We start from the raw sequence: 27,760 nt of genomic DNA on the forward strand, positions 1-27,760 counted from the left end.
GTTGTAACATGATAAAATGTGGAAAATGTCAAGGGGTATGAATACTTTTTCAAGGCACTGTATATGAGTACACACAGCAAATACACATAGCTAATGGGCAATGGAAGAGCAGGAGAGTCACCAGGGTCCCTTTTGAGATATATTGCACCATAGGTGACTGTGAACACAAAAAAGTTTGTGCATGTTTGCATGCTTACTTGCTGCTCTATAAACAGATAATTGTTGCTGAATCGAGAATATTGTTGTGTATGTAGCTATTACCTAACTGGCCAGCTAATGCTTCAAACTCAGCCGTCAGCCATCAGTATCAATAAGACTAACATAATCTCTTCCTATACTGTTCCCCCCATATTGCTTAACCTGTATGACTTACCAATAAAACCTTCATCCGAGACTCTATTAACCACTTGACCTCCGGAAGATTTAACCCCCTTCCTGACCAGGCCCTTTTTGTGATACAGCACTGTGTTATTTAACTGACAGTTGCGTGGTTGTGTGACACTGTACCCAATTAAAATGTATGTCCTTTTTTCCCACAAATAGAGCTTTCTTTTGGTGCTATTTGATCACCTCTGTGTTTTTTATTTTTTGCACTTTAACCACCCACTAGCTGACCAGCTTACGCAGATATACTGAGGCAGGTCAGCTCTCCTGCATGAATCGCTGTACCTGTATGGCGGCTTATGCAAGTGCAGTTGCAGGGTGTGCCCACAGGTCGGACAGACTCGATTTCCACTGGTGACCTGCGATCGCCTAGTAGAGAGGCAGAATGGGGATCTGCTAGTGTAAACAAGGTGGATACCCATTCTAACAGGGGACATATCAGAGATCTACTGTTCCCAGTGATCGGGAACAGTGATCTCTGGCATGTCCCAGTGAGCCCACCCCCCCTACAGTTAGAACACGCTGAAGGAACACACTTGACCTCTTGATCGCTCCCTAGTGTTAACCCCTTCCCTGCCAGTGTCATTTTTACATTGATTGGTGCATTTTTATAGCAGTGATCAATGTAATAATGTCACTGGTCCCCAAAAAGTGTAATTTGGGGTCAGCTTTGTCTGCCGCAATGTCGCAGTCCCACTAAAAATTGCAGATCGCCGCCATTACTAGTAAAAACAGTAAAACAAATAAAAGTCCCTAAATCTCTCCTGTAGTTTGTAGACGCAATACCTTTTGCACAACCCAATCAATATACACCTATAGCGATTGTTTTCCCAAAAATATGTAGAAGAATATATATCAGCCTAAACTGATAAATACATTTGTTCTTTTATATTTTTTTTTTGGTTATAAATTATAGCAAAAAGTAAAAAAAAAATTTTTTTTCAAACTTGTCACTCTTTGTTTATAGCGCAAAGAATAAAAACCACAGAGGTGATCAAATACCACCAAAAGAAAGCTCTATTTGTGGGAAAAAAGGACGTCAATGTTGTTTGGGTACATTATCGCATGACCGCGCAATTGTCAGTTAATTCAATGCAGTGCCATATCGCAAAAAATGCCCTGGTCATGAAGGGGGAAATCCGTCCGGGGCTGAAGAGGATAAACAAAAAAAAAACAACAATTTTGAAAAAAAACAAAACATTTTTTACTTTATGCTTTAAAGCATATCCAATAAAAAAATAGGAAAAAATCTAATTTCTTCTTCAATTTATACTAATATGTATTCTGCTACATATTTTTGGATAAACAAATCCCAAAAAGCGTATATTGATTGGTTTGTGCAAAAGTTATAGTGTCTACAAACTATGGGATAATTTTATTTATTTTTTTACTAGTAATGGCTTATAACGAGACTGCAATATTGCGGCGGACATTCTCACTTTGACACTTTTTGGGAACGAGTGACACTAATACAGTGATCAGTGCTAAAAATATGCATTATCGCTGTACTAATAACACTGGTTGGGACGGGCTAAACATGAGGGATGATCAAAGGATTAACTGTGTGCCTAGCCTGTGTTTTACTACAGTGTGGGAGGTGCTTTTACTGGGGGGGAAGACATGGATCCTTGTCCCTGATCTGCAGAGACACAGAATCCATGCCTTCCCTCCTGTCAGCACGGCAATCAGCCTTGTTTACGTACGGACATCACAGCGGGAGCGAGCCGGCGGCACGCATTCATGCCCCCTACCCAGAAGTTCAGGATCACGTATATATACATGATCCTGTGCACATCGTCTGCCCTGTAGCAGTAAAACTGAGCTGCCCAAACACAACCATGATATGGCCATTCTTGCTCATCGGTAAAAAAGCAGGAGTAGTATGGCGCTGCCCTTATGGAGACAAAATTTTTTTTATTTTTTTTCTTTCTTTGTAGTGAATGTATTGCCTAGTATCCTTATAGAATTGCTTCTAAAACCTGTATATGTTCACAAATTGAATAAAACTGACTGGTGGTGAATATTTCTATTCAAAATGAAAATACAACAACTGGTGCTCCAATTGTTCAACAAAGATGCATTGTGCCCTTTAAGTTAAGTAATAAAGTAGTTGTGGATATAGATGTAATATCATCTAGGTGGAAAGTGTTAAAAAAAAAGGAAAACAGGAATAGTATGGCGCTGCCCTTATGGAGACAAAAAAAAAAACAAAAAAAAAACCTCTCTTTAAAATGACTTTATAATTCCTAAAGTGTGTGTGCCAAAAATGAATAAATATGTGACTGGTGCCAAGTCCTTACTGTTAAAGGTACAATTGCAACATAAGGTGCTTCAATTATTCAACAAAAGTGCATAGTGCAGCATCACTAAAGTGACCAGTGTTAAATCATACAAATCCATACAACATTGTGCAAAATATCCATCATAAATAGTGACTCTTGTGCTGTGACCAGTATTGGTTGGATAGGAAAAGTTCCGTTTATGAAAAAAACAAGTTCTTTTTGGAGTATTTTGTAGTGTTCAATCTTTGAGGGTCAAATATCTGTAGGAAAGCTTCTTATCCAGGTGCTGGTTTCCTTAATTAGTGCCTTGTCTGCATGCTCTGACAATGCTTGCACTCACCGGATTCTCCTTTCCCCTGCAGGGGTATGCGCGGTCACAGTGTCTGCCACTGTGCAGCAATCAAGGATATCCCCCAAACTTTACTTGCATATTGTGGTGTACGCAAGTAGAAGTCTGACGACGAAACGTGCGTAGGGCGGGTTACGAACGTCTTGCAGCACCTCTAACAAAGGGAATTCGCTAACTTTTGGCATGCTTGATTTGTTCATTTGAAATGTGAGTACATTTGTCTATTAAGTTTTAATAAAAATTCTCCTATGGTTTTACGCGATGGGCATACCTTCTTTCCTTTACATGTAATTACTACACCACAATACGCAAGTAAAGTTTGGGGGATATCCTTGATTGCTGCACAGTGGCAGACACTGTGACCGCGCATACCCCTGCAGGGGAAAGGAGAATCCGGTGAGTGCAAGCATTGTCAGAGCATGCAGACAAGGCACTAATTAAAGAAACCAGCACCTGGATAAGAAACTTTCCTACAGATATTTGACCCTCAAAGATTGAACACTACAAAATACTCCAAAAAGAACTTGTTTTTTTCATAAACGGAACTTTTCCTATCCAACCAATACTGGTCACAGCACAAGAGTCACTATTTATGATGGATATTTTGCACAATGTTGTATGGATTTGTATGATTTAACACTGGTCACTTTAGTGATGCTGCACTATGCACTTTTGTTGAATAATTGAAGCACCATATGTTGCAATTGTACCTTTAACAGTAAGGACTTGGCACCAGTCACATATTTATTCATTTTGGGCACACACACTTTAGGAATTATAAAGTCATTTTAAAGAGAGGTTTTTTTTTTTTTTTTTTTTCGTCTCCATAAGGGCAGCGCCATACTATTCCTGTTTTCCTTTTTTTTTTTTTTTTTTTTTTTTAACACTTTCCACCTAGATGATATTACATCTATATCCACAACTACTTTATTACTTAACTTAAAGGGCACAATGCACCTTTGTTGAACAATTGTAGCACCAGTTGTTGTATTTTCATTTTGAATAGAAATATTCACCACCAGTCAGTTTTATTCAATTTTTGAACATATACAGGTTTTAGAAGCAATTCTATAAGGATACTAGGCAATACATTCACTACAAAGAAAGAAAAAAAATAAAAAAAATTTTGTCTCCATAAGGGCAGCGCCATACTACTCCTGCTTTTTTACCATTTTTTAATACTTTCCACTTAGGTGGTATTGTATGTGTAGAGGCAGCAGCCATATCCATAACTAAAACATTCAATTCATTGCGTGGATTTACTCCATACACCTACCATTCTTGCTCAGCACTGAAATCTTTGTGAGTTGGACAGTCAGCAGTGTGTTACAAAAACAGAAACATGTCTGAGAAACCACAATATGACACAATTTTCTGTTCTACCTAAAATCACTTTATAGTTTATCATGCACAGAATGAAGAGACTTCCTATTAATGGAGCTATTAGTTCTCATGGCACTTTCACCCCCTTCCTCCCCAGGCCAATTTTCAGCTTTCAATGTTGTCACTATTTGAATGACGATTGCATGGTCATGCAGCATTGTATCCATATGAAATTTTTATCTTTTTTTTCACACAAATAAAGATCTCTTTTGGTGGTATTTAATCATCACTGGGTTTTTTTTTTTTTTGTTTGATAAATAAATGAAATGAGTGTTTTTCTTTGTTTCTGTTATAAACTTTTGCAAATAAATAATCTTTCGTAAATTTAGGCCAAAATGTATTGTGCTCATTTTTTTGGGTGAAAATAATCCAAATCCGTGTTTAATTATTTGTTTGTAGGGAAGATATAGAATCCACAAACTATGGTATATCCTGTGTATCTGAAAATTAATCATTCCTGATGCCTATCTCTTTTCTTGAGGCCCACAAACACCAGGGCAGTACAAATATCCCCCAAATGACCCCTTTTTGGAAAGTAGACAGTCCAAAATATTTAGAAAGAAGCCTGGTGAGTTTTGAAGTTGTAATTTTTTGTCACAATTTTCTGGAAAATAAAGACATTAAAAAAAAAATTCACATACTGTCACCAGTGCTGTAGAGCGTCATCATATAACTGGTGTGGTGGCGACCAGGGACACTGACTGGTGACAGTATGTGAAAAAGAAAAAACTAAGAAAAAATGTATAGTTTTTAAAATTTTTAACACACTGTGACCGGAGCGTTACTGTGTTACCACTGTAACACTACTACTCTGGGAAGTGATCAGGATTTTTTTTTTACACATTATGATTGCTTATAATGTATCAATGAATTTTATTGGTATAAGCAACCACTTTTACTGAATGAAACTGATTGGCTGTGATTGGCCACAGATAATCACATGGTACAGATGGGCTGTGATTGGCCCTGTCTTTACCATGTGATCACTGTGACCAATCACAACTAGCCATACAATTGTGCACAATGGATGGTATGAAAGGAAGCCATCCATTGTTTACAATTGTCATTTGATCTGCTGTGATTGGTCATACTCAATCAAAAATAAAGTCCATATAAATTTTTAATGTTGTGATTCTTATCCATACATCGTCACCAAGGCAGATCTTTGTGAATATAACCCGATAAGTGTGAGTAAAGTGTCTGCTCACCAAATGGACATGACCTCTTTAACTAAAAAGAAGGTCACAACAGGCAGTTTGAATAACTTGCTGGTAACCAATGGAGATGTCGCTGAAATTCTTTTTCAATAAGATCCTCCTCTCCACCACATGTAAACCATTGAAAGGAACAAAAAATGGACCATAGCATAATACAGTTTATTTTAAAAATTAGATAAAACAAATACAAATTGGCTGCTTACATTTTACATTTTAAGTGCCTTTTCCTGGCACTGAGGATATCAGCATGTAAACACCAGGTATAGGTCCGCAGCCTCCCAGCCTCCACTCAGTATCTGGTGTGCGTTCCACCGCCGTGGTGTTGGTAAACCAGAAGTGGGTTACCAGAAGTGACGTGACAGGGATGCACCTCGACGTACCTTTCTTTTTACAACATCATCAGGAAGCCAATTTTCAATGTAAAAACGTACATCAAGGCGCATCCCGGTCACGTCACTTCCAGTAACCCACTTCCGGTTTACCAACACCACGGCAGTGGAAAACATGCCAGATGCTGAGCGGAGGCTGAGTTTTTTTGTATAGCACTTATACTAGCACCCCCTATCACATGCCATTTCAACACATTGCATTAAAAGGGGGATCAACTCCAGAGATAAAACGATAATTCTCCCGCTCTACAAGACTCTGGTCCGGCCGCACCTAGAGTATGCGGTCCAGTTCTGGGCACCAGTCCTCAGGAAGGATGTACTGGAAATGGAGCGAGTTCAAAGAAGGGCAACAAAGCTAATAAAGGGTCTGGAGGATCTTAGTTATGAGGAAAGGTTGCGAGCACTGAACTTATTCTCTCTGGAGAAGAGACGCTTGAGAGGGGATATGATTTCAATTTACAAATACCGGACTGGTGACCCCTCAATAGGGATAAAACTTTTTCGCAGAAGAGAGTTTACCAAGACTCGTGGCCACTCATTAAAATTAGAAGAAAAGAGGTTTAATCTTAAACTACGTAGAGGGTTCTTTACTGTAAGAGCGGCAAGGATGTGGAATTCCCTTCCACAGGCGGTGGTCTCAGCGGGGAGCATTGATAGCTTCAAGAAACTATTAGATAAGCACCTGAATGACCACAACATACAGGGATATACAATGCAACACTAAAGTCAGCACATTGCACTTTCAGGGGAGAAGCTTTAATTAAATTTGCACATACTATTTTTCTGTAGCACAAGGTTTTTACAATATATTTACCGAGTGGCCTCTCGGATCATTGCACTTTACTTTTGTCAATTTGTACTCCTGCCTCAAAAAATGCATCATTATGGCGATTGGGACCCAAGAGGATTTCCTATCCTGATATAGCAGAAAAAATGCCAGTAATGATAGCAGAATATTGAGAAAATAATGTGGGATCATCTTCCCCAGATATTGTATGGGATGCTTTTAAAGCATTTGTGTGAGGGCAATATATTTCAGCTATAGCGGTGGTTCGAAAGGGACAAAAGATCAATACTTGGTCCTTACAAATTCAGCTTGATCTCCAGAAGGGAATTTATGGTTCTGATCCAAATACGAATAACTTTGATTTATTAATGGCTGCTCAAATAGATCTGCATTTACATATGACTGAAACAACGAAGATCTATACAAAAATAGACAAAAAAATATAAAAATAATTTTCGAATTAGGAGATAGAAATTGAAGATTTTTTGGCAATGCTGGCACAACATGACCATCCATTTACACTTATACCTGAAGTTAGGATCTTCGAAGGGGAAACCGTATTTAAGCCAACAAAAAGTTTTAGAGACCTTCAAGCATTATTATAGCTCTTTGTATACCTCTTCTCTCCCCTCTGACTTCCGCTGGGGGAGCTGTCCACCTTATAGGATCGGATAGCACTTGGGTGGTTGTTGGACAAAGAGAGAGAGAGGCTTTAGTTGGTCCTATCACTAGTGAGGAGATCAAGAAGGCCATAAGTACTTTTCCAAGTGGAAAGGCTCCAGGTCCTGTTGGACTCTCTATTGAATGTTATAAAAAATATGGGGATGGAGGAGAGGGTAGCCCTGTATGCAGTTGATATGCTGCTGTTTCTAAATGATGTTGGTTCATCATTACAGGGAGCATTGGACCTGATGAATAGGTACTCAGTAGTTACAGGGTTTAAGACCTGGGGGCACATGCTACAGCCTCCCAGAATCTGCCATTACAATGTGTGACCGAATTTAAATATCTAGGGTTAATGATTTCATGACAGGCCTGTGATTTTGTGTCACTCAATCTAACTCCAGTAGTTCAGGAGTGTGACGGATCTCAGATACCTCTGCTGGACACCTCTGCCAGACCTGTGTCTCCTGTCCTCCAAATGCACCTGCAGCCTGCAGACTTGCCATAATCAGCCCTTAACCCCTCAATCACGAGACAAGCCACACAGGTGTTGAGGGTTAAACATGCAGGGCATAAACTGTTTATTAAATACAAAAACATACACCTTTAAACACAATTAGGGACACTCCCCTTAGCCTTGTCATAGAAGGGGTAGAGGACAAGGAAGAACCAATGGGAACTCAACACTTATACATGGAAACAGAAACTACAGTTGAAACACATAAAGGGATTATGATAAGCAGGCAGCCCCTCCTTACACATCCCCTGCTGAGAGATGTCTCCAGACCTTTGTCTATGTGCCATGACCCAACACAATTAAACACAGCAACAAGGGGGGGGGGCAAAGGTCTGTGGGCAGGAGGCCAGCCCACAGTCCCTTCCAAAACATACAGTGACAATGGGTTCTGTCACATGCCTCCCCTTTTAAAAACAGACTAACCAGGTTCCTGACCCTCAACTGGTCTGGACCTGTGTTATTCACAAACTCCCACCCCAGGCAAACAGAAAAAGAAACAGTACAACTCTGGTGCTGGGGAGCAAAACTGCACATACAGGTCTCCCGTGAATAAAAACAGCCACTGCAGAGTGGGAACAGCTGTCCGCACTCCCCTGATCCGGGGCTGGGTTGTAGGTATTGGGGGGAGCTGAATAATCCTCTGCCCCGATGCCAGTGCTTCAGGTGGTAGGGAGCATAGGCTGGTAGTGCTAAGCTGTTGGGGAGGAAAAGGTACTTGCTTTTCTCCTGTTGTAGTTACCAGCCGCTGGGGAGGTATCTTGCAGGGACTATCTCCCGGACTCTCCATCTCCTATTCTGATACTGGGCAGAGACCGACAGTGCTCTGCCCCTTAGCCAGCACTTCTTCTGGGGGGACATATACAAAGGTAGAGTTCAGCTGCTGGAGAGGGGGAAGGGTTTTTGCCCCTCCCGGTTCTGTGACCAGCTGCTGGGGTGACTTCTGACAGGGGCTGTCTCCCAAACCCTCCAAAAACATACTGAGGGCTGGGCAGGGGCCAGTGGCACTCTGTCCTGTAGCCAGCTCTTCTTCTGGGGGGATAAACACTGGGGTAGTGTCCAAGTGCTGGAGAGGGAGAATTGCTTTCTCCCCTCCCAGTGGGGATATCTGCTGCTGGGGAAATAGCTCACTGAGATCATTCCTCAGACTCCCTGGATCTAACTCAGAGGGTGGGCAGAGGCCAGGGGTGCTCTGCCTCGTAGCCAGCGCTTCTGCTGGTGCACCAGATGTGATACGCTGGACTTGCTGCTGATCACCATCTACCAGCCTTCCAGCGCCCATCTCAACTCCCCCTTCCGAGACTTTTATGCTATTAGCTTGTCTCGCTGCCTGGGGAACCTCTGATGCTTTCCGGCATTCTAGCACTCGAAGTGCCCTCTGTATCATCGCCACTTCTTCCATTGTGGTTAGGATGGGAAAACGTAGGGGCACACCTGGCCCCATGTGCTCTTTGTGACTGTCCTCTATTTCTCCCGGACAGTCCTAGGCAATGGGAGCCATGCCGGGCTGCTGATCACCATCAAACAGCTGCATGTAGGCAATCTCGAGCTCCCATTCCTGCTCAACCAGGAACTCCAATTCCTCCAGGTCACAAACCTCTTCGGGGAGGTCCAGCACCTCATCTCATCTCACCTCAAGTCTGGGTCTTTGTACATTTTTTGATGGAGCATCCCTACGCCGCTGTAGCCAATGCCTTCTGTCAGGCTGCCATCTGCTGTACCTGGCCACAGTTGAGCCGCGATCACCGGAGGGCTCTGCAGCTGGCATCCAGCCTCATCTCCCCCGGACCAATCTTCCGAGCTCCGTCTTCCACTCATCTCACGGTCGTTCCCTCAGGAACACCTCTCGCATATGGTACTGCGTCTAGTACATCTCTGTGGAGGAGAGAAGGACCTTCCCCTGATGGTGTTGCTCGTGGCTTAGTGTCTCTTGCCAGAGTTGCCGGCGGATCACATCCCCCCAGCCGAGCATGGTGTGCTCTGTCGCTGGTCCCCGATGTTGCTTTTGCATGCCTTGCAGCCTCCTCCTGAGCTCTGCTCTCATGCTGGCTGGTCCCCGTATCGCTCCTCAGTGGCTGACCGGATCTCGTGGTGGTTTGGATGGCCTGGACTGCAGGAGACATCCCACTGCTGCCACCACTGTGACGGATCTTGGATACCTCTGCTGGGCACCTCCGCCAGACCTGTGTCTCCTGTTCTCCAAATGAACCCGCAGCCTGCAGACTTGCCATAACCAGCCCTTAACCCCTCAATCACGAGACAAGCCACCCAGGTGTTGAGGGTTAAACATGCAGAGCATAAACTGTTTATTAAATACAAAAATATACACCTTTAAACAGAGCTTTGTCTACATGCCATGACCCAACACAATTAAACACAGCAACAAGAGGGGGGATGGGGGAGAAGGGATGTAGCATTACATTACATTATCTCAATGTCATTTTGTCCCCAAGTCTCTCAGTCTCTTCTGGGCCATAGTCTGTGGGCAGGAGGCCAGCCCACAGTCCCTTCCAAAACACACAGTGACAGTGGGTTCTGTCACAAGGAGGTTAGGAAAAAAACTAAAAACATGGGAGACCCTACCCTTTTTGCTATTGGGACATATCAATTTAATAAAAATGAAGATTTTAACTTTTTATATTTATTTCAAAAAAGTCTGATCTAGTTGGATAGCAGAACCTACAACTGACTCCAAACAACCCATAGATTAAATATACGGTAATAAAAACATAGGAAAGAAGTTGAACATGAACAAATGTATATAAAGTCAGAAAGCAAAATAGGAAGTGATTCTAGATAAGAGAACGAATGGGTATACAAACCACACCAGGGTAAGGGTTTTTAACTGGGTAGAATGTGACTGTTATTTAAATGTAAATGTAGATACATGGAAGAGATATGTAGAAGATCCTGCGAGAGCTCAGTAAAGAAAGAATTTGAATGTATGTGTTGTTATGTATATTGGAAAATTAATAAAGAGAATTAAAAAAAAAGTGTATGATGAAACATTTGTTCATAGGGAGCAGAAAAGAATATCTGATAATGAAAACTCTCAAGATCACTTCTAAATCACTGAATAATAATTCCTAAGCTAATAAATAAAAATCTTATATCCCTTGTGTAACTATTTGTTATAAAAGTTGGTGTTTAGCTTATCTTAATAATGAACTAAAGACAAATACATTTTTAAAATATATATTACGTAACTTTTATGTTTTTTTTTTATTTACAGCTTAAACACTATTAGTAAAATGTGAACATGGTAAATTGTAGACTAAAACATATGTTTTATTGCTTTACTTTGTGTTATGATCAATGTTGTTCTGTAATTTTTTGGAGAATCCTATTCATTGTCAGTGTACTTTTCAATAGTCTTCATCTAGTTTTTACATGGAGTAAGCTATTTGGTAGAAAACTATTTGATTTACAACTTCAACTTATATGAATCTGCTTCAATGCCCTTGTCAAATAGCACATACTGTATATTCTTAACATATTCTATCAGGTGCAAAGCTAGCTATTTACAGTTTACAATTAATTGCAACAATTTTCTATTTTCAATTTAACTGTGGCCAAAGGGAGCTCTTGTATGTAATTGGTTTTGTAATGTAAGTACTACTACACTTTATCTTCAGTCTGTGAATTAGATGATTTTGTATTTTAAGTAGTTATTATAATTGTCTCATTTGCATTGTTCAGTCCATTCCCATGTGAGCTGAATATGTTTTGTATATATTTTGGGGAGTCTCTTGCTTGTAAACAACTTTAACTGTGGGGTTTTGAAAGAATAAAGAGCACTGTATGTTGAATATTTTGAAATTCATGGTGTGAGCTGAATTTAATTATTTTTTCTAAACAATATAATAGTTATATTAGTACAAATATACCTATGCTGTTGAACAAGGGAACTTTAAAAAGTGAACTTTAGTCAAATGGAGAATTAAAGTATATTAAAAGACAATTTTTTTTTCAATAGTGTAGTAGATGGTTAAAACCCCTGTTAGGGTTTTTGTTTTGCTATTGTCATCCCATTAATGAGATTTACCTTCATTTTCTGTACTGTAGCTAAAACAGAATGTGAGAGGACATTTCAAAGTAAGGAAATTAAGGAAATTCCTCTGTAAAGCCTTGCTAAGGAGTGTATGCACATATATGGCCTTAGTGAAGTGAGCCTTCTTTCATGAAACTGCATACATGCTTACCTGTATTTGTGCTGGGAGCGCCATCTCGTCTCGCTGAGTCTTAAACTAAATATCAGGAGTTGGGAACTGCGATTGCCCTTGATCAGCTATCACAGTGATTAGTACCTGTACAGCTTGCCTCTGTACTCTCTCTCCCTTTAAATTGAGAAAAAACTACCTGTTCAGTGTATCATTTTCTCCTTGCTAGAAGAGAAAAATGCCAACAAAAAATCTTTAAAAAAATTAAATAAAGACTTTATGAGGAACAATATCATTAGGCGTACAAGATGCAGTTGCGTGAGAAACATGTCTTGGTTGCTAGGCATCCTGAAGCTAACTTCCTTGCCAGCAGATGAATCACTCCTTTGTGAGAACATCTGTCTGACCACACATTTGTACCTACCTCTCCTGGCATACTTGTAAATGGTCTCCACCTCTTTAAAGGGACCTACCCTCTCTCAGTAGTTACTTGATATAGAGTTTATTTCATGACTTTTGGGTGTCCTGCCTGTTACCTGTATTTTTGTTGCTGATTTAACTTGCTCTGACTATTAAACGTGACTATTAAACCATTACTATACTGATTCTTGTCTAACCCCCCTGGATTAATTGACTGATTGTCAACTCTTCTGCTTTGACCCTGGCCCACTCCTAATTTCTGTTTTATGATTTCACTCAGAAGCTGACTTGCCTAGGTGTGCCCTTGTTGTTTCTAGTCTCCATAAACCACTTCCAGGGCCACCCCAGTAGAGGGTAAACTTTATAAGCATTCCCAAACAGTTATCTATAGGTGAAGACTGAGGTAGATTAGGACATCATGTCTGAGCTGAGCCCAAATCTCCTAATCAGCATAGGACAGTGGCTATTTATAATACCTCAGCCTTGAATGTCAGCAAAAGGCTATTTAAGTAGCAATCATTGAGCAAATCAAATCTAAAATGATGGTCTTTAGGTAATAATTGGTACATAAATGCATGCCTTCATATACTGTATGTCAGCTCGTATTTCAGTGCTTATGTATTAGTTCCTACTGTGTTGATTTACAGTTAACTATGACATTCCTCATTGTATGAACTATATACAGTCTGTTTTTTTTTCCACAGAAAGACAAAGAAGATCAATGGCTTGAGAAGAAGTTTCTTGGAAATAAAGATCATATAGTTCTAGAGCACCTACAGTGGAATATGGAATATGAAGTTCAGATTATAGCAGCAAATAGGCTTGGTCAATCTGAACCAACTATGTATGAGTTTATAATGCCACCAAAACCCAACATTATTGCTGGTACGTGCACTGTCTATCAGTAATGTCCTATCAGTTGTTGCCTCCACATAATGTATGTGTTGCATTTCTATTTGTTAATTTTTAATACTCTAAAATTCCTTTGCTACAAGTGAACGTCTTCACTTCAAACATACTATCTTTGTTTTAGTTTATTTTTTTGCCTTTTAAAACCTAATCAGTTATATTGTAAAGGATGGTGTTAAAGGAAATTCTGATAATAAATTGGAATTGTATTTCAAAGACTGTTTATAAAATAAGCATTGTTAAGACTGGTATTACTGTAGGTTCTTGGCAAATGAAGGTGGTAATGTCTGGATTGTACTGAAAGTTGATTAGTAGCACTTTGTAAAACACACTGAAGTACAAAGCATTGTAATAAAGAGACCTTACTAAGTGTGCAGTACTAATGTGCAGGCACCTTGTGAGGCCTCCTAGCACCTGCATTCATGTTTTAATACATTCTTGGAGGGTAAAAGATAGGAAGAGGCAGCACAATTAGTCAGCTGTGCAGCAATGCAATGAGCATGCAAAGTGGCAAATTGATGAGGTCTTTAGTGTGCTGCTTCTCTTGTTGCTGCCCAGGAATGAGGTGGAGACCTTTAAGTGTTATTTAACTGTATTAAAAGTTCACCTTTTAGAAGGCAGGTAAAGAAATATGCATTTATTATTTTTTTCTTTTGGAGCCTGTAAAGCATTGCACAAGCAGCTGGTGCCATGCAGGTCTCCTTCAGATCTGTCAGTATATCTGTGTACCCGTACATCCCGTACGGGCAGGCAGATGCACAGACAGGAAGAAATCAATGAACTACCATGGCGCTCCACAGCACTGTAGGTAGTTCATTGAGAACTTCAAGCCAACAACTGCAAAGGATGTCAGAGCTTGCAGTTCATTTACACACAGGGCTGTGTGAAGGAATAACGGTGGGCGCAGCCCTGTGCGGCCGAGCTGGTTTTAAAAAGTGACAGCTAATATGGGACACTTTTCCCCATACTGTTGCCACAGGGAGGGAGAGTAGCGGGCAGCAACTGCAGCATTGGTAACAAGTTACATGTTCTACCCTAAAAATGGGTGGAACGTGTTCCCAAAGGTGAACTTATCCTTTAAAGATAATTCAGGTCTCCTGTCCTGCCAGACAGGGCTGTGATGTGTGGAATAGCGTGTAAATCTTAGGACGAGATAGACAGAAATAAAAATTTTTTGGCAAGTAAAAAAATTTATTTTATGGGTATTTCATCTGTATATTTGGCAGATTTCCTATAGTACAGCTTAGAGAGAAAATGTTATTGAACAAGCAAAAATCAACAAGTTTCTAGCACAAAAATAAGAATAATTACACAAACGACTAAACCAAATTACAGATTCTTTTGGCATCTAAACAATTAACATAAATGTATTGTGACAATCTTTCTAGAATTCCCAAAAAAACAGATAAAAAAAAAACATGCAAGGCAATGTTAGCTTGAAATTTTGCTGAATCCTAAAGTAACTTCAGTTGGGCTTTAATGGTATTAGATAGATCTATAAATTTTATGCAGGTAATCAAATAAACTAATCAATATTTGAAAAAGTGATTGACAAATATATATTCTATATTTTATATTAGTTCTGTGGATATTGGCACACACATGATTATGATAGCAAGATAAAAAAATAAAGCCTGATCTACTGGACATTATAAATGTAATTTGGCTCCAAATAGCCACCAGTTCACATCCACTCTAAAATTGGAGTGTCTGGTAAACAGTCGTTATGCAACATAGCAATCGTAAATATGTAGTTGACCCAAACACTGCAGCCAAAAAACAAAAGTAGTTGTTTGAAGGAGGGAGGGGATCTGTTTTTTTAGGCACCCTCTAGGAGCAATCTATAGGTACTTAGTGACATATGAGTTGGCAGGTGGGACTTGCTAACCCCTGTTATTTGTTTTCCTTTTCTTTAAGCGGGAGAAAGGACACACTTTATTTTTAAACTCCAATAACAAATAATTAAAATCCAACTCAAAGCCCAAGTCAGAGCTTCAAACTATCTCAGATCAATCCTACACTAAACATAAATATTACTTTGTTAGAACTTTCCGTGAGTACAGAATTAAGTGTGGGAAATGTTAGCAATATTCATTCATCCTAATCAAATGCAATCATACATACTGCTCCTTGGGGCACAATCACTTGTAGTTCTTCAAACATCATTTTTCACTTTCATATACACTATTCAGACCTATACAACATAAAATCTCCAACATCCTCCCATCACTCACCAAATGCCCAGCCATGTTTTCAGAACTATACCTCCTACCCTCCCCCAGAAAGCATTAGAGGCCCTTACAGCATGGTTCTCTTCCCTAGAAATACAACAAACCCTCTCCTCATCACCGTGTTGTAAAAGTACAGGCTGAGAGCCTTTCACCTAGACTTGAGACCACCTTTAATGATATATCAGCCACCTGTCATTTCTCAGCACAAGCCTAATAATCTCATCTCTCCTTGATCCTAAAGAAGGGAAGGATGCCACCCTGTGTCCTAGGTACCACCCAAACTCTCTAGTAAATGTGCACCATATTTTATGTTTTTTGCTAAACTTATCACTAACAGAATCCAATCTTATATCCCCTCTTTGAATCACACCCAACAAGTAAGTCTGACCCCTTTGGAGAGGCCTGTGACAACACAATCCATATAATATAAGAAGGTGAGCTGGGATTTCCTGACATCTACTTACAGATTGAAATACCCCCTCTTCTCTTGTGGAAATTCTTGGTACTATGTTATAACCCTACTGTCACGGTGCTACTGGTGTGAGCCCACAGATGAGCAGGTGACAGTGGTCCCCCAGGACATAGAATCTAAGAGCCAGTGTTTTTTTTCAAGGGACCCCCTCATGGGATTTTGGGAGAGTACCCAAAGAGACAGTGCAGGCACAGATGAATGGAGCAGAAGGAGAGCCGAATAACGAGCCAAGGTCAGGGCAGGCAGCAGACAAACATAATCCAGAGAACTAGCCAAGTCGGTACATAAGAGATCAGTTCACAAGAAGTCAGGTTAGAAATGGTTGCACAGAAGGGGCTCAGGAACAAATGTTACTCAAGAAATCAGAAACTGGTCTGAGTGGAATTTAAATTGGGAGACCCATGGGAGGCTGGACAGGAAGTAGTAAGAAGGAAGGTATATTAACCATCAGATGAAGTCGGTGACACCCACAGCTGCTAAGGCAATGCAGCAAGAGCAGAGCACAAGCTTGTGGAACCATAGGTGCCAGCAGACCTACAGAAGCAAAAGGTAAAAAATGTATGCAACCAGTAAGACACAGATCAGCTCCACAGCTGATTTGTGACACATACTACAGCTCATGCTGTTCATGCCAACAGCTTTCTATCTGTTCTAATGGCCATTGTTAGCAATGGAACATCTTGATTCAAGATAACCCCACCATCCAGTGCTTCTATAAGTGGGCAACAACATAAAGCCCAGACAACATGCTGTTGTAGTTTGTTTGCCCACATATCTTCTCTCCATTCTGTTACTCCCCCCCCCCAGAAACCCTTCCCTTAATACACAGAATATATATAGGTATATACTTGGTGCCATCTACTTATGCCCCTCTCAACCTTGTGTTTCCCACATGAACCAATTTACAATGTGGGACACTTTTGGACCATAATTGGTTGTTGATATTTTCTCTCAGAGATTGTGTAGTCTTTTGTCTGGTCATTTCCTGTGGTAAACTTCAACTCCCTGTACAGTTTCCTTACTTTGTTTGGTACTAAAAATGTTCAATAAACTTTGACTATCTATAAACAACAGAAAAACAAACTCAGAGATGTGGGGCCTCCCCAAATCGCAAGTGTTAAAAGCTCATTAGGTTGGGTGTTGAGTAATAAACTATAATCCTTCTGTATTATACACACTGACATCATTACATACAATGCAGGACCACAAGTTATGCATTTTGCACAAGGAGGGTGAGGGCCTGCCACAGCCTGAAGCTTCATAGAGAAGATCACTGGAAATAAGATAAGTATTACTGCCTTGTCCTCTACCCATAAACATAACAAACATTTAACCTTTGCAATAAAGCATTCTTTTGTATGAGTTGAATAAAAATCACAGTTGTTTAAACGCTTGCCGCCCGCCGGCTGTCATATGATGGCCAGGTGGTGTGGCTCTCATTTTGGGTGGGCGTCATATGATGTCCATCCATTTAAACCGGGCATGCACGCAATTGTGTGCGCACAGCCCTTTACCTTCGGTGGTAACGTGTCACGGAGACACCGCTCGCCACCGAGGGCATGGCTGTTTACTATGTGATCAGCCGTGATATAGTCGTGGCCGATCACAGATGGTACCACCCCACATTGCACGGCACATGCGCGCGAGCACGCTGTGCGTGCACGTCGGTGGCTCGCGCGTTCCCAGGAACACTGCTCGTCACCAATGCTGGTAAACAGCCATTGGTCAGCGTCTGTTTACCACGTGATCGGCTGTGATCCTTTTACAGTCGATCACTAAATGTAAACACAGAGCGGTAACAAGATGTTACCGGGTTCTCCTCCTCACACACCGATCGTGTGTGAGAAGGAGATTGCGGTAACATGTTGTTACCGCTTACAGTGTACACCAATCACACTGATTCCCCCAATAAGGAGGACCTGTCACCACACATCAAAGTACCTGTCACAGTTCATCTGAGTACCGAGTAACTGAGTACCTGTCACAGTCCATCTGAGTACCTGAGTACCTCAGTACCTGTAATGCTGTGTACACACGAGCAGACTTTTCGACGGAATAGGTCCGACAGTCTTTCCGATGGACTTTGCAGCGTACATCCGCCGGACTTTCAAACGAACAGACTTGGACACACACGATCACACCAAAGTCCGACGGATTCGTACGTGATGACGTATGACCGGACTAAAATAAGGAAGTTGATAGCCAGTACCCAATAGCTGCCCTAGCATCGGTTTTAGTCCGTCGGACTAGCATACAGATGAGCAAATTTTTCGACCGGACTCGAGTCCGTCGGAAAGATTTGAAACATGTTTTATCTCTAGATCCGTCTGACTTTTGGGAAAAAAAGTCCGCTGGAGTCCACACACGATCGAATTGTCCGACGGTGTCCGGTCTGCCGGACCAAGTCTGCCGGAAAGTCCGCTCATGTGTACGTGACATAACAGTCCATCTGAGTAGCCAAATACCTGTCACAGTTCATCTGAGTACCCGAGTACCTGAGTACCTGTAACAGTTCATCTGAGTAGCCAAGTACCCGAGTACCTGTCACAGTTCATCTGAGTACACGAGAACCTGAGCACCTGTCACAGCCCATCTGAGTATCTATCACAGTTCATCTTAGTACCCGAGTACTTGTCACAACCCATCTGATTACCTGTCACAGCCCATCTGAGTATCTGAGTACCTGTCACAACCCATCTGAGTACCTGTCACAGCCCATCTGTCATAGATCAGCTGCGGAGCTGATCTGTGTCTCACCTTTACTGCTGTAGGCCGGCTGGCACCTGTTGTTCCATTAGCTTGTGTTCTGCTTTGTGCATTCTACAGCTATGGGTGTCGCCGGCCACACCTGTTCCCTAATATATGATTCCTTCCTGCTAATTCCTGTCCAGCCCCTCATGTGCTTCCCTATTTAAATCCCTTTCAAACCAGCTACTGGTTGCTTGAGCAACATTTGTTTCGGAGCTCCCTTTGTGTAACCTGCCTTAAACCTGACCTCTTGTGAACTGATCTCTTGTGTACTGACTCGGCTTGTTCTGATTACGTTGTCTGCAGCCCGCCCTGACCTTGGCTCGCTATCCGGTTCTTCTTTTGCTTCATCCATCCATCCTTGTCTGACAGTGTCTCCTGATACTTCCCAGGGGTCATGACCTCGGGTCAGCATGCAGCTAAGCCCAAACTCTCGTGAGGGGGTCCCTGGCAAAATACCGGCTGGCCCTTAGACTCCACGTCCTGGGGTATTCCGTTTCACCTGCTCACCTGTGGGCTCACTGTAAGTAGTACTGTGACAGTTTGCTCAAGCCATGAGCGCCTTTGAGAATCGGCCACTGACCGAGGAATAAATGCAACATCTAGTTCAGAGACTTAACTCCCAGCAAGCAAATCAAGAGCAAATAATGCTGGTTCTTCAGGATCTTGGCTCCCGTCTGGATCGTCTCCAACTCGCTGCAACTTCAGCTCTTCTTGTTCCTGCTTCTGCTTCAGCTGCTCCCGTGTTACCTGCTACACCTGGCAATCCCTCCCTGCATCTGCCATCGCCACTTCATTTTTTTCTGGCGACCCTAAGGCTTGTCGGGGCTTCATTAATCAGTATTCCATCCACTCTGAACTTTCCAGCCACCATTTTCCAACTGATCGCACCAAAGTCGCATATATCATCTCTCTCCTCTCCGGTGATGCTTTAGCTTGGGCCTCCCTGACCTCCAGCTCTTTTTAGATGCATTTCGGAAAACTTTTGATGAGCCCGGCAGAGTGTCTTCAGCTGCTGGGGCCCTCCTTCGTCTTTGTCAGCAAGGAATTACAGTTGGCCAATATGCAGTTCAATTCCTTACGCTGGCCGCTGAACTCAAATGGAATAATGAGGCCCCTACTGCTACCTTCTAGCAAGGCCTATCTAAGCGTGTCAAGGATGAACTCGCTGGACGCACCATTCCTACCACATTGGATGACTTAATCGCATTAAGCCTTCAAATAGACATTCACTTCCAGGAGCGGGCCAAGAAATCCAGAACCAGTCATCCCCCTGCTGGTCGTCCAGCACAGGTAGTCCAAAGACCTGTGGAATCCTCACCATCTTCAACCTCTCACAAGTTGGAAGAACCTATGCAGCTTAGGCGAACCCTCCTCACTCCTGAGGAACGTGCCTGATGCATGGGATTGGGCTTGTGCCTTTACTGCGGCAATAAAGGACATCTTTTGAACTCCTGTTCAGTCCGTCCGGGAAACTCTAGGGTCTAGCTCACTCAGAAGGAGGTGATCTAGACCGATCTGTTAATTTTGTTCGCTTCCCTTGTTTCACCCTTCCTGTGGCTCTCCACTGGGCTCAAAATGCCTATCAACTCTCTGCATACGTGGACTCTGGTGCTGCCGGAAATTTCATTGAACAATCTTTAGCTTCTGAGTTGGGCATTGCTTTTGTTGCCTTGGCTATACCCCTCTCCATGACCGCAGTAGATGGCTCCTTCTTGCCTATGAGTCCCATCCGGTTTAAAACCCCTCCTATTGAGTTACACATTGGGGTTTTGCATGGTGAGGAGATCTCTTTCCTAATTCTGCCTAAATCCTCCAGTCCCATCACCCTGGGCCTTCCATGGTTGCAGAAACACTCCCCGCGTCTTGACTGGAATTCTGGACAAGTATTGGCTTGGGGTTCTCTGTGTCAGCAACAATGTATTTCCAAGGTGCTACCTCCTCCTTTCATTCCTCTAGCTGAGACCTCCACAACTCCCATGTTGCCTGCCCAATATCAGTCCTTCTGAGATGTTTTTTGCAAAAAGTCTTCTGATCGCTTCTCCCTCACAGAGACTTTGACTGCTCCATTGATCTCTTACCTGGGACCTCTCCTCCCCGAGGCCGAGTGTACCCTCTATCTATCCCTGAGAAACAAGCCATGTCTGAATAAATTTGGGAAAACCTGCAAAAGGGTTTCATCAGAAACTCTAACTCACCTGCCTGGTTCTTCTTTGTAGCGAAAAAAGATGGTTCACTCCGTCCTTGCATCGACTACAGGGGTCTTAACGCCATCACCGGGAAGAACCGATACCCTCTTCTTTAATTTCAGAACTCTTTGACAGACTGCGAAGGTTCTCATTATTTTACTAAATTGGATCTTAGAGGGGCCTATAATTTAATAAGAATCTGGGAAGGAGACGAATGAATGACCGTCTTTAACACCAGGGACGGACATTATGAGTATCTTGTGATGCCCTTTGGCTTATGCAATGCCCCAGCGGTCTTCCAAAATTTTGTTAATGAGATCTTCTGCGACCTTCTGTATGTCTGTGTTATTGTATATCTGGATGACATTCTTATTTTCTCACCAGACTTATTTACCCTTCATGTGAAAGCTGTGCTACAGCATCTACGGGCAATTGTCTATATGCAAAATTGGAGAAATGTCTATTTGAACAAACACATGTTCCATTTCTGGGCTACATAATCTCATCTCAGGGATTTCCTCATGGACCCAGCCAAACTTCGGGCCATCTCCGAGTGGCCCTAGCCCTCTGGTCTTCAAGCCACCCAACACTTTTTGGGCTTCAGCAATTACTATCGTCAATTCATTGGTAACTACTCCACCTTGGCGGCCCCTATTACATCTCTCACCCGCAAGGGTGTCAATGCTCGGCTCTGGTCCCCTGAAGCCATTGATGCTTTCCTCAAACTCAAGGCAGCCTTCCCCTCCGCCCCAATTCTCCTACATCCAGACGTTACTAAACCCTTTTCTTTGGAGGTAGATGCCTCTTCAGTAGGAGTTGGTGCTGTCCTGTTCCAAGCTCAGAAGGGCAAGTCTCAGCCCTGCAGATTCTTTTCCAAGAAGTTTTCTGATGCGGAGAAGAACTACACCATTGGGGACCGTGAGCTACTCCCTATTAAACTAGCTCTTCAAGAATGGCGACATCTTCTAGAGGGTTCTCCCCATTGTATTACCATCTATACTGATCATAAAAATCTGCAGTATTTACAATCCGCAAAATGCTTGAACCCACGTCAAGTTCGCTGGGCCCTCTTTTTCACCCGCTTCAATTTTAACATTACTTTTCTTCCAGGTGCCAAAAACCTTTGAGCCGATGCCTTGTCCAGGTCGTTTGATGTCAATGATTCTGAGAATCACTTAGATCCTGGTCCCATCATCCCTCTGCATCGTATTCTAGCCACTACTCAGCTCCAGTCTACGCAGCCTCCTCCAGGTAAAACTTTTGTAGTTCCCGCACTTCGTCCCAAACTCCTTGCTTGGGCACATGACTTCAAGTTCTCTGGACATCCTGGCATACCTCGTACTTGTGATCTCCTTCAGCATCATTATTGGTGGCCTTCTCTTCGTAAGGATGTCAAGGAATACGTTCAAGCTTGTGGGGTTTGTGTACTATCCAAATCTTCCACGTCTGCCCCTGCTGGGTTGCTGTTGCCCTTACCAGTGCCCGATATACCTTAGCGTTGTATTTCCATGGATTTTATCTCAGATCTGCCTCCCTCAACAGGTTCTTCAGTCATCTGGGTAATGGTGGATTGGTACTCCAAAATATGCCACTTGATTCCTCTCCCGGGTCTACCTTCTGCTCCCAGTTTTGCCACAACTTTCATTAAGAAGATTTTTCATCTTCATGGGATGCCTTCTCATATCGTCTCTGACAGAGGAGTTCAATTTACTGCTCGGTTTTGGAGAGCCTTGGCCAGCTCCTTAGGGATTAAATTGGATTTTTTATCTGCCTTTCATCCCCAGTCCAATGGGCAAATGGAACATGTCAATCAAAATGTAGAACGTTTTCTCCGTGACTTCATCAGTCCACCAAGATGACTGGGTAGACCTTTTGCCCTGGGCAGAGTTTGCCTTGAACCATCACTCCAATGCCAGTTCTGGAAAATCTCCCTTCTTCATTGTTTATGGGCAGCATCCATCTGTTCCCTTTCCTGTTCCCATTTCTCCTCTTGTACCAGCAGCAGCTGAGACCCAAAGGTCCTTCAACTCAGTCTGGAAAGCAGTCTTGGGGAATCTTCATCTAGTTACTTCCAGGCATAAAACGGCAGCAGATCATTATCTCCATCCGGCTCCTAAGTTCCTGTTTGGCGATAGAGTTTGGCTCTCTACCAAGCACATCCGACTCCGGGTCCCCTCAATGAAATTTGCCCCTCACTTCATTGGTCCATTTCCCATTCTCCATCAGATCAATCCAGTTTCTTTCAAGCTCCGTCTGCCCTCTCATCTCTGGATACCCAACGCCTTCCATGTCTCCCTGCTCAGGCCACTGGTCCTCAATCCAGCTCTCCTTTTGCTTCATCCATCCATCCTTGTCTGACAGTGTCTCCTGGTACTTCCCTAGCGAGTAGGGTGAACTCAGGGGTTGTGAACTGGGGTCAGCACGCAGCTAAGCCCAAACCCTCATGAGGGGGTCCCTGGCAGAATACCGGCTGGCCCTTAGACTCCATGCCCTGGGGGATCCCGTGTCACCTGCTCACCTGTGGGCCCACTGTAAGTATTACCGTGACACCATCTGAGTACCTGAGTACCTGTCAAACCAATTTGAGTACCTAAGTACCTGTCACAACCCATCTGAGTACCTATCACAGCCCATCTGAATACCTGAGTACCTGTCACAGCCCATCTGAGTACCTGTCACCGCCCTTCAGAGTACCCAAGTACCAGTCACCAGCCCATCAGAGTACCCGAGTACCTATCTGTAGCCCATTAGAGTACCCGTGTACCTGTCACCAGGCCATCAGAGTAACCGAGTACCTGTCACCAGGCCATCAGAGTAACCGAATACCTGTCACCAGCCCATCAGTGTACCCGAATAACTGTCACCAGCTCATCAGAGTACCCGCAGACCATGCCTCATAGAATATGCTTTGGGGTGTTTGCTTTCCAAAATGGGGTAATTTTGTGGGTAATTCCATTGTCCTGGTGCCCAAGGACCTTCAAAAGTGTGATAGGTAGGAATGAAATGAGATGTGTAATTTATGCTCCTAGAACGCCTTAAGGTACTACTTCAATGTTGGGCCTCCGTATGTGGCCAGGCTGTGTAAAAGTCTCACACTTGTGGTATTGCCATACTCGGGATGAGTAGCTGAATGTGTTTTGGGGTGTAATGTTTGCTATATACATGCTATGTGTTAGAAATATCTTATAAATTGACAACTTTGTGTAAAAAAAGCGGTTTCATTTTTTTTCCACATTTTCCAAAAACTTCTGGAAAAAAGTGAACTGTTCAAAAGACATATTATGCCTCATAGATTATATGTTGGGGAGCTTGCTTTCCAAAATGCAGTCATTTTGTGGGCAATTCCATTGTCCTGATGCTCCAGGGCCTTCAAAAGTGTAATAGGTGGTTGAGAAATGAGACGTGTCATTTATGCTCGTAGAAAGCCTGAAGGTGCTACCTCAATGTTGGGCCTTTGTATGTGGCCACGCTGTGTAAAAGTCTCACACATGTGGTATCGCCATACTCAGGAAGAGTAGCAGAATGTATTTTGGGTTGTAATTTGTTGTATGTGTATGCTCTGTGAGAGAAATAACCTGTTAATATGAAATATGTAAAAAAAAAATCTTCACAAAGGGGTCATTTGAGGGGTATTTGTAATTTCCAGACTTAGTGTCTTAAGAAATGAGATAGGCCTTCAGTACATCAGGTGTGATCAGATAGGATCAATTTTCAGTGATTGGCACCATAGTTTGTAGACTCTATAACTTTCACAAAGACCAAATAATATACACTTATCTGAGTTATTTTTACCAAAGATATAAATGTATGAAGAAAAATTTACGGTCTTTTTTTAGTTATAGCATAAAAAATAAAAAAACTCACTAGTGATTAAATACCACCAAAGGAAAGCTCTAGTTGTGTGAAAAAAGGACACAAATGTCATATGGGTACAGTGTTGCATGACTGAGTAATTGTCATTCAAAGTGTGAGAGCGCTGAAAGCTGAAAATTGGTCCGGGCAGGAAGGGGGGTGTAAGTGCCCTTTATTGAGGTGGTTAAGAACTTTATTATTCATTATTTAATAATTGCAAGAAAACATGTGGTGGGTAGGTAACTGAGTGGAATACTGTCAACATATGGATATCCTCTGTCATTTAATGGCAATCAACCTGTCTGGTCATTTATGATGATTTATAATTCATGATGATCCCATCACTGTGGGATGTGCATCTTGACCTCAAAAGAAATACGCATTCTGCTTAGAGCAATCACTAGTGCTTCTTCCTTCCTATAAACCGGTGCTGAAGGTTTGTTGCTGCTGTTCTCCCTTTCCTTGTAGAGGCATACTTTTATAACATAGATATTGGAAATTAACTTGGCTGGAAAAAAATTCTGCAGACCTTTAACTCTGGTTTTTAAATGAATACATGCAACTTACCTTTTTACACAATTACTAAACCAGTAACCAAATTTTTAGTTCCTGTAGCAGAACAAACAAAAAAACGAGAGGCCTTTTTCTCATCACTGTCTTTAAAGTTGCTGTGACAAATACCTTTTGGGAAATGCAGGTGTAAGTATTAAATCGATACAGTGGAGTTCAGTATTTATATGGATTAACTGTGATAAGAGTTTATTAATTCTTCAGATGTCACGGCAAACAGTCTCTTGAGCAATTTTGCAAGCAGCAAGTAAAATCTCTGTGGGATAAAATGCCATAGATCTTGGAAAATTTTGACAATAACAGTAATTTTGCAGTTAATGGAAAAATATGCTCTTGCATTCCACGACTTAAAAATATAACAAAGAGGATATACTTGAGATAAACAAATTTGTACAGACTGACATTTGAAGTGGAGTGGGCTGATTCATAGATAATGTACATCAAAATTATCAACCAATCTATATACCAATCTTTATTTTTTATATTTGTTCATAATTTTTTTAAGCAAATATAAAATGGCACGCTTCCTCCCTAGACATAATAAAGTAAAGCATTTACAGAAAATCAGAAAGCATGTAGCCTGCTTCTATTCTGATACCAGCATGTATAATCAGTATTGAGCTAAAGTTTTAACATGTTAAGTTCTTCTAGAAATATAAATTAACTTGGTATTGAAAGACAAAAATGGTTTGAAGCTTCACTTTGCAAAGAATAACCAAGCACATGCAGGATAAAAACTGCATTTTTGCTAGCATTTTATTGGATGATGGAAGTCAGCAGAGCTTCACCTTTTTCACTTAACTCTGAGGCTAGCATTTGAAAAGTAAACGGCATATTTGCCTTTAGAAAATCAACTTCAAAGCCTTCTGCTCCTCTTCTTTAGCCAAAATTAGGGGAATTTAGAGGTTTGTTTACAACATTCTGTTCTCTTATTTGAATAGCAACTCTTTTATAACTTTAAAGTGGTCGTAAAGGCTGACATTTTTTATCTTAAACCCTGTGATGAGAGAGTGGGGGGCAGGTCTGAGAGCCACCCTGTCTGTGCCAATAGAGTGAGCCTGCACAAGTGCCCCCATAAGAAGCAGATTTCTATGGGGTTACCTGCTGAAGAGGAGGAGCCAGGAGCACCCTGGCGGGGGGCCCAAGAAGAAGAGGATCGGAGCTGCTCTGTGCAAAACTATTGCACAGAGCAGGTAAATATAACATGTTTAATATTTTAACAAAAAAAATAAAGGTTTATTATCACGTTAAATCTATCCAACCCCAGAACAAAATTGATTATATTGCAGCTGATCAGTGCTTAGATATGGTGGTTGCATTGGTTTTCTTTTTCAGGCTTTTGTTCCTTTATTTTCACCTAGGGATCTGGCCAGTACCACATTTGTTGCTCTACAGTGACAACATTAACTCATTTTACTGTTTCTTTAGAAGTGCAGCATGGTCACCCCAGGGCAGGATTACAGATATGCCTCCCCCTCCTATTCTTAACAACATGGGGGGGGTGTTCTGTAGTCCACTAAAAGATTCAGGTTCAGTGCTAAATGATAAGTGTGCTGCACAAAGAGTAGGTACCTGTATAGTTCAGAGGATTTTTGATAGGATCAACATTTTTTTTGCACATATTGAACAGATATAACAAATACTTTCAAGTGTACATTTATGTATCACCCAGAGAAATCTCCCTTCAATATTACCACTGATGCAAACTTACAATTGTCAGTCTGACAATGACTGCTTAGGCAGTGGTAGCCAAACTATGTCTCAAACAAGACCTGCTTCTGGTTGTGGCAGAAAACCAGAAATAGTGGGGAAACAACATGAGGTAGTGCCTGCTGGGAAATCAGTTTAGGTGGCAGATAAATACAACCTATTCTATGTATGGGGAATGATTAAGCCATGCATTTTACTTTGTTATTACAATTTGCCCAGAAAAGTTTTTATTGAGGAGAAAATATTTCAAGCATAAATAAAACAACAGGCCGTACAGAGATGAAAGCAAGACATAGTATCCCTACAGGCAATGTCAAACAGTATACATATATAGTCAGAAAACGAGTGGAAGTACGTCATGGTGGGAATAACACCCCATCATGTTGCAATCCAGTGTACAACATAAAACTCAACAAACGTGAAACGCAGGGTCACAGGGACATCCAGGCTACAGATGAGTGGGTTTGAAAGTTCTTAAACCTAAAGGCTCCTAGACCTAGAGGTTAAGCTTGGGATGGTATCAGATGAGCC

General features: G+C 41.9%; 1 protein-coding gene across 1 annotated transcript in view; it reads left to right on the plus strand.

Moving 5' to 3' along the window:
- Window positions 1–27,760, plus strand: part of NCAM2 (neural cell adhesion molecule 2) — a gene marked incomplete in the record, with an annotated part of 595,102 nt that overhangs the window by 538,865 nt on the left and 28,477 nt on the right. The window contains 1 exon segment of the mRNA XM_073617071.1: window positions 13,253–13,433. Within this exon segment, the coding sequence (XP_073473172.1) occupies window positions 13,253–13,433 (181 nt within the window).

Source organism: Aquarana catesbeiana, linkage group LG02 (genome assembly GCF_042186555.1).
Source record: "Aquarana catesbeiana isolate 2022-GZ linkage group LG02, ASM4218655v1, whole genome shotgun sequence".
Taxonomy (NCBI): domain Eukaryota; kingdom Metazoa; phylum Chordata; class Amphibia; order Anura; family Ranidae; genus Aquarana; species Aquarana catesbeiana.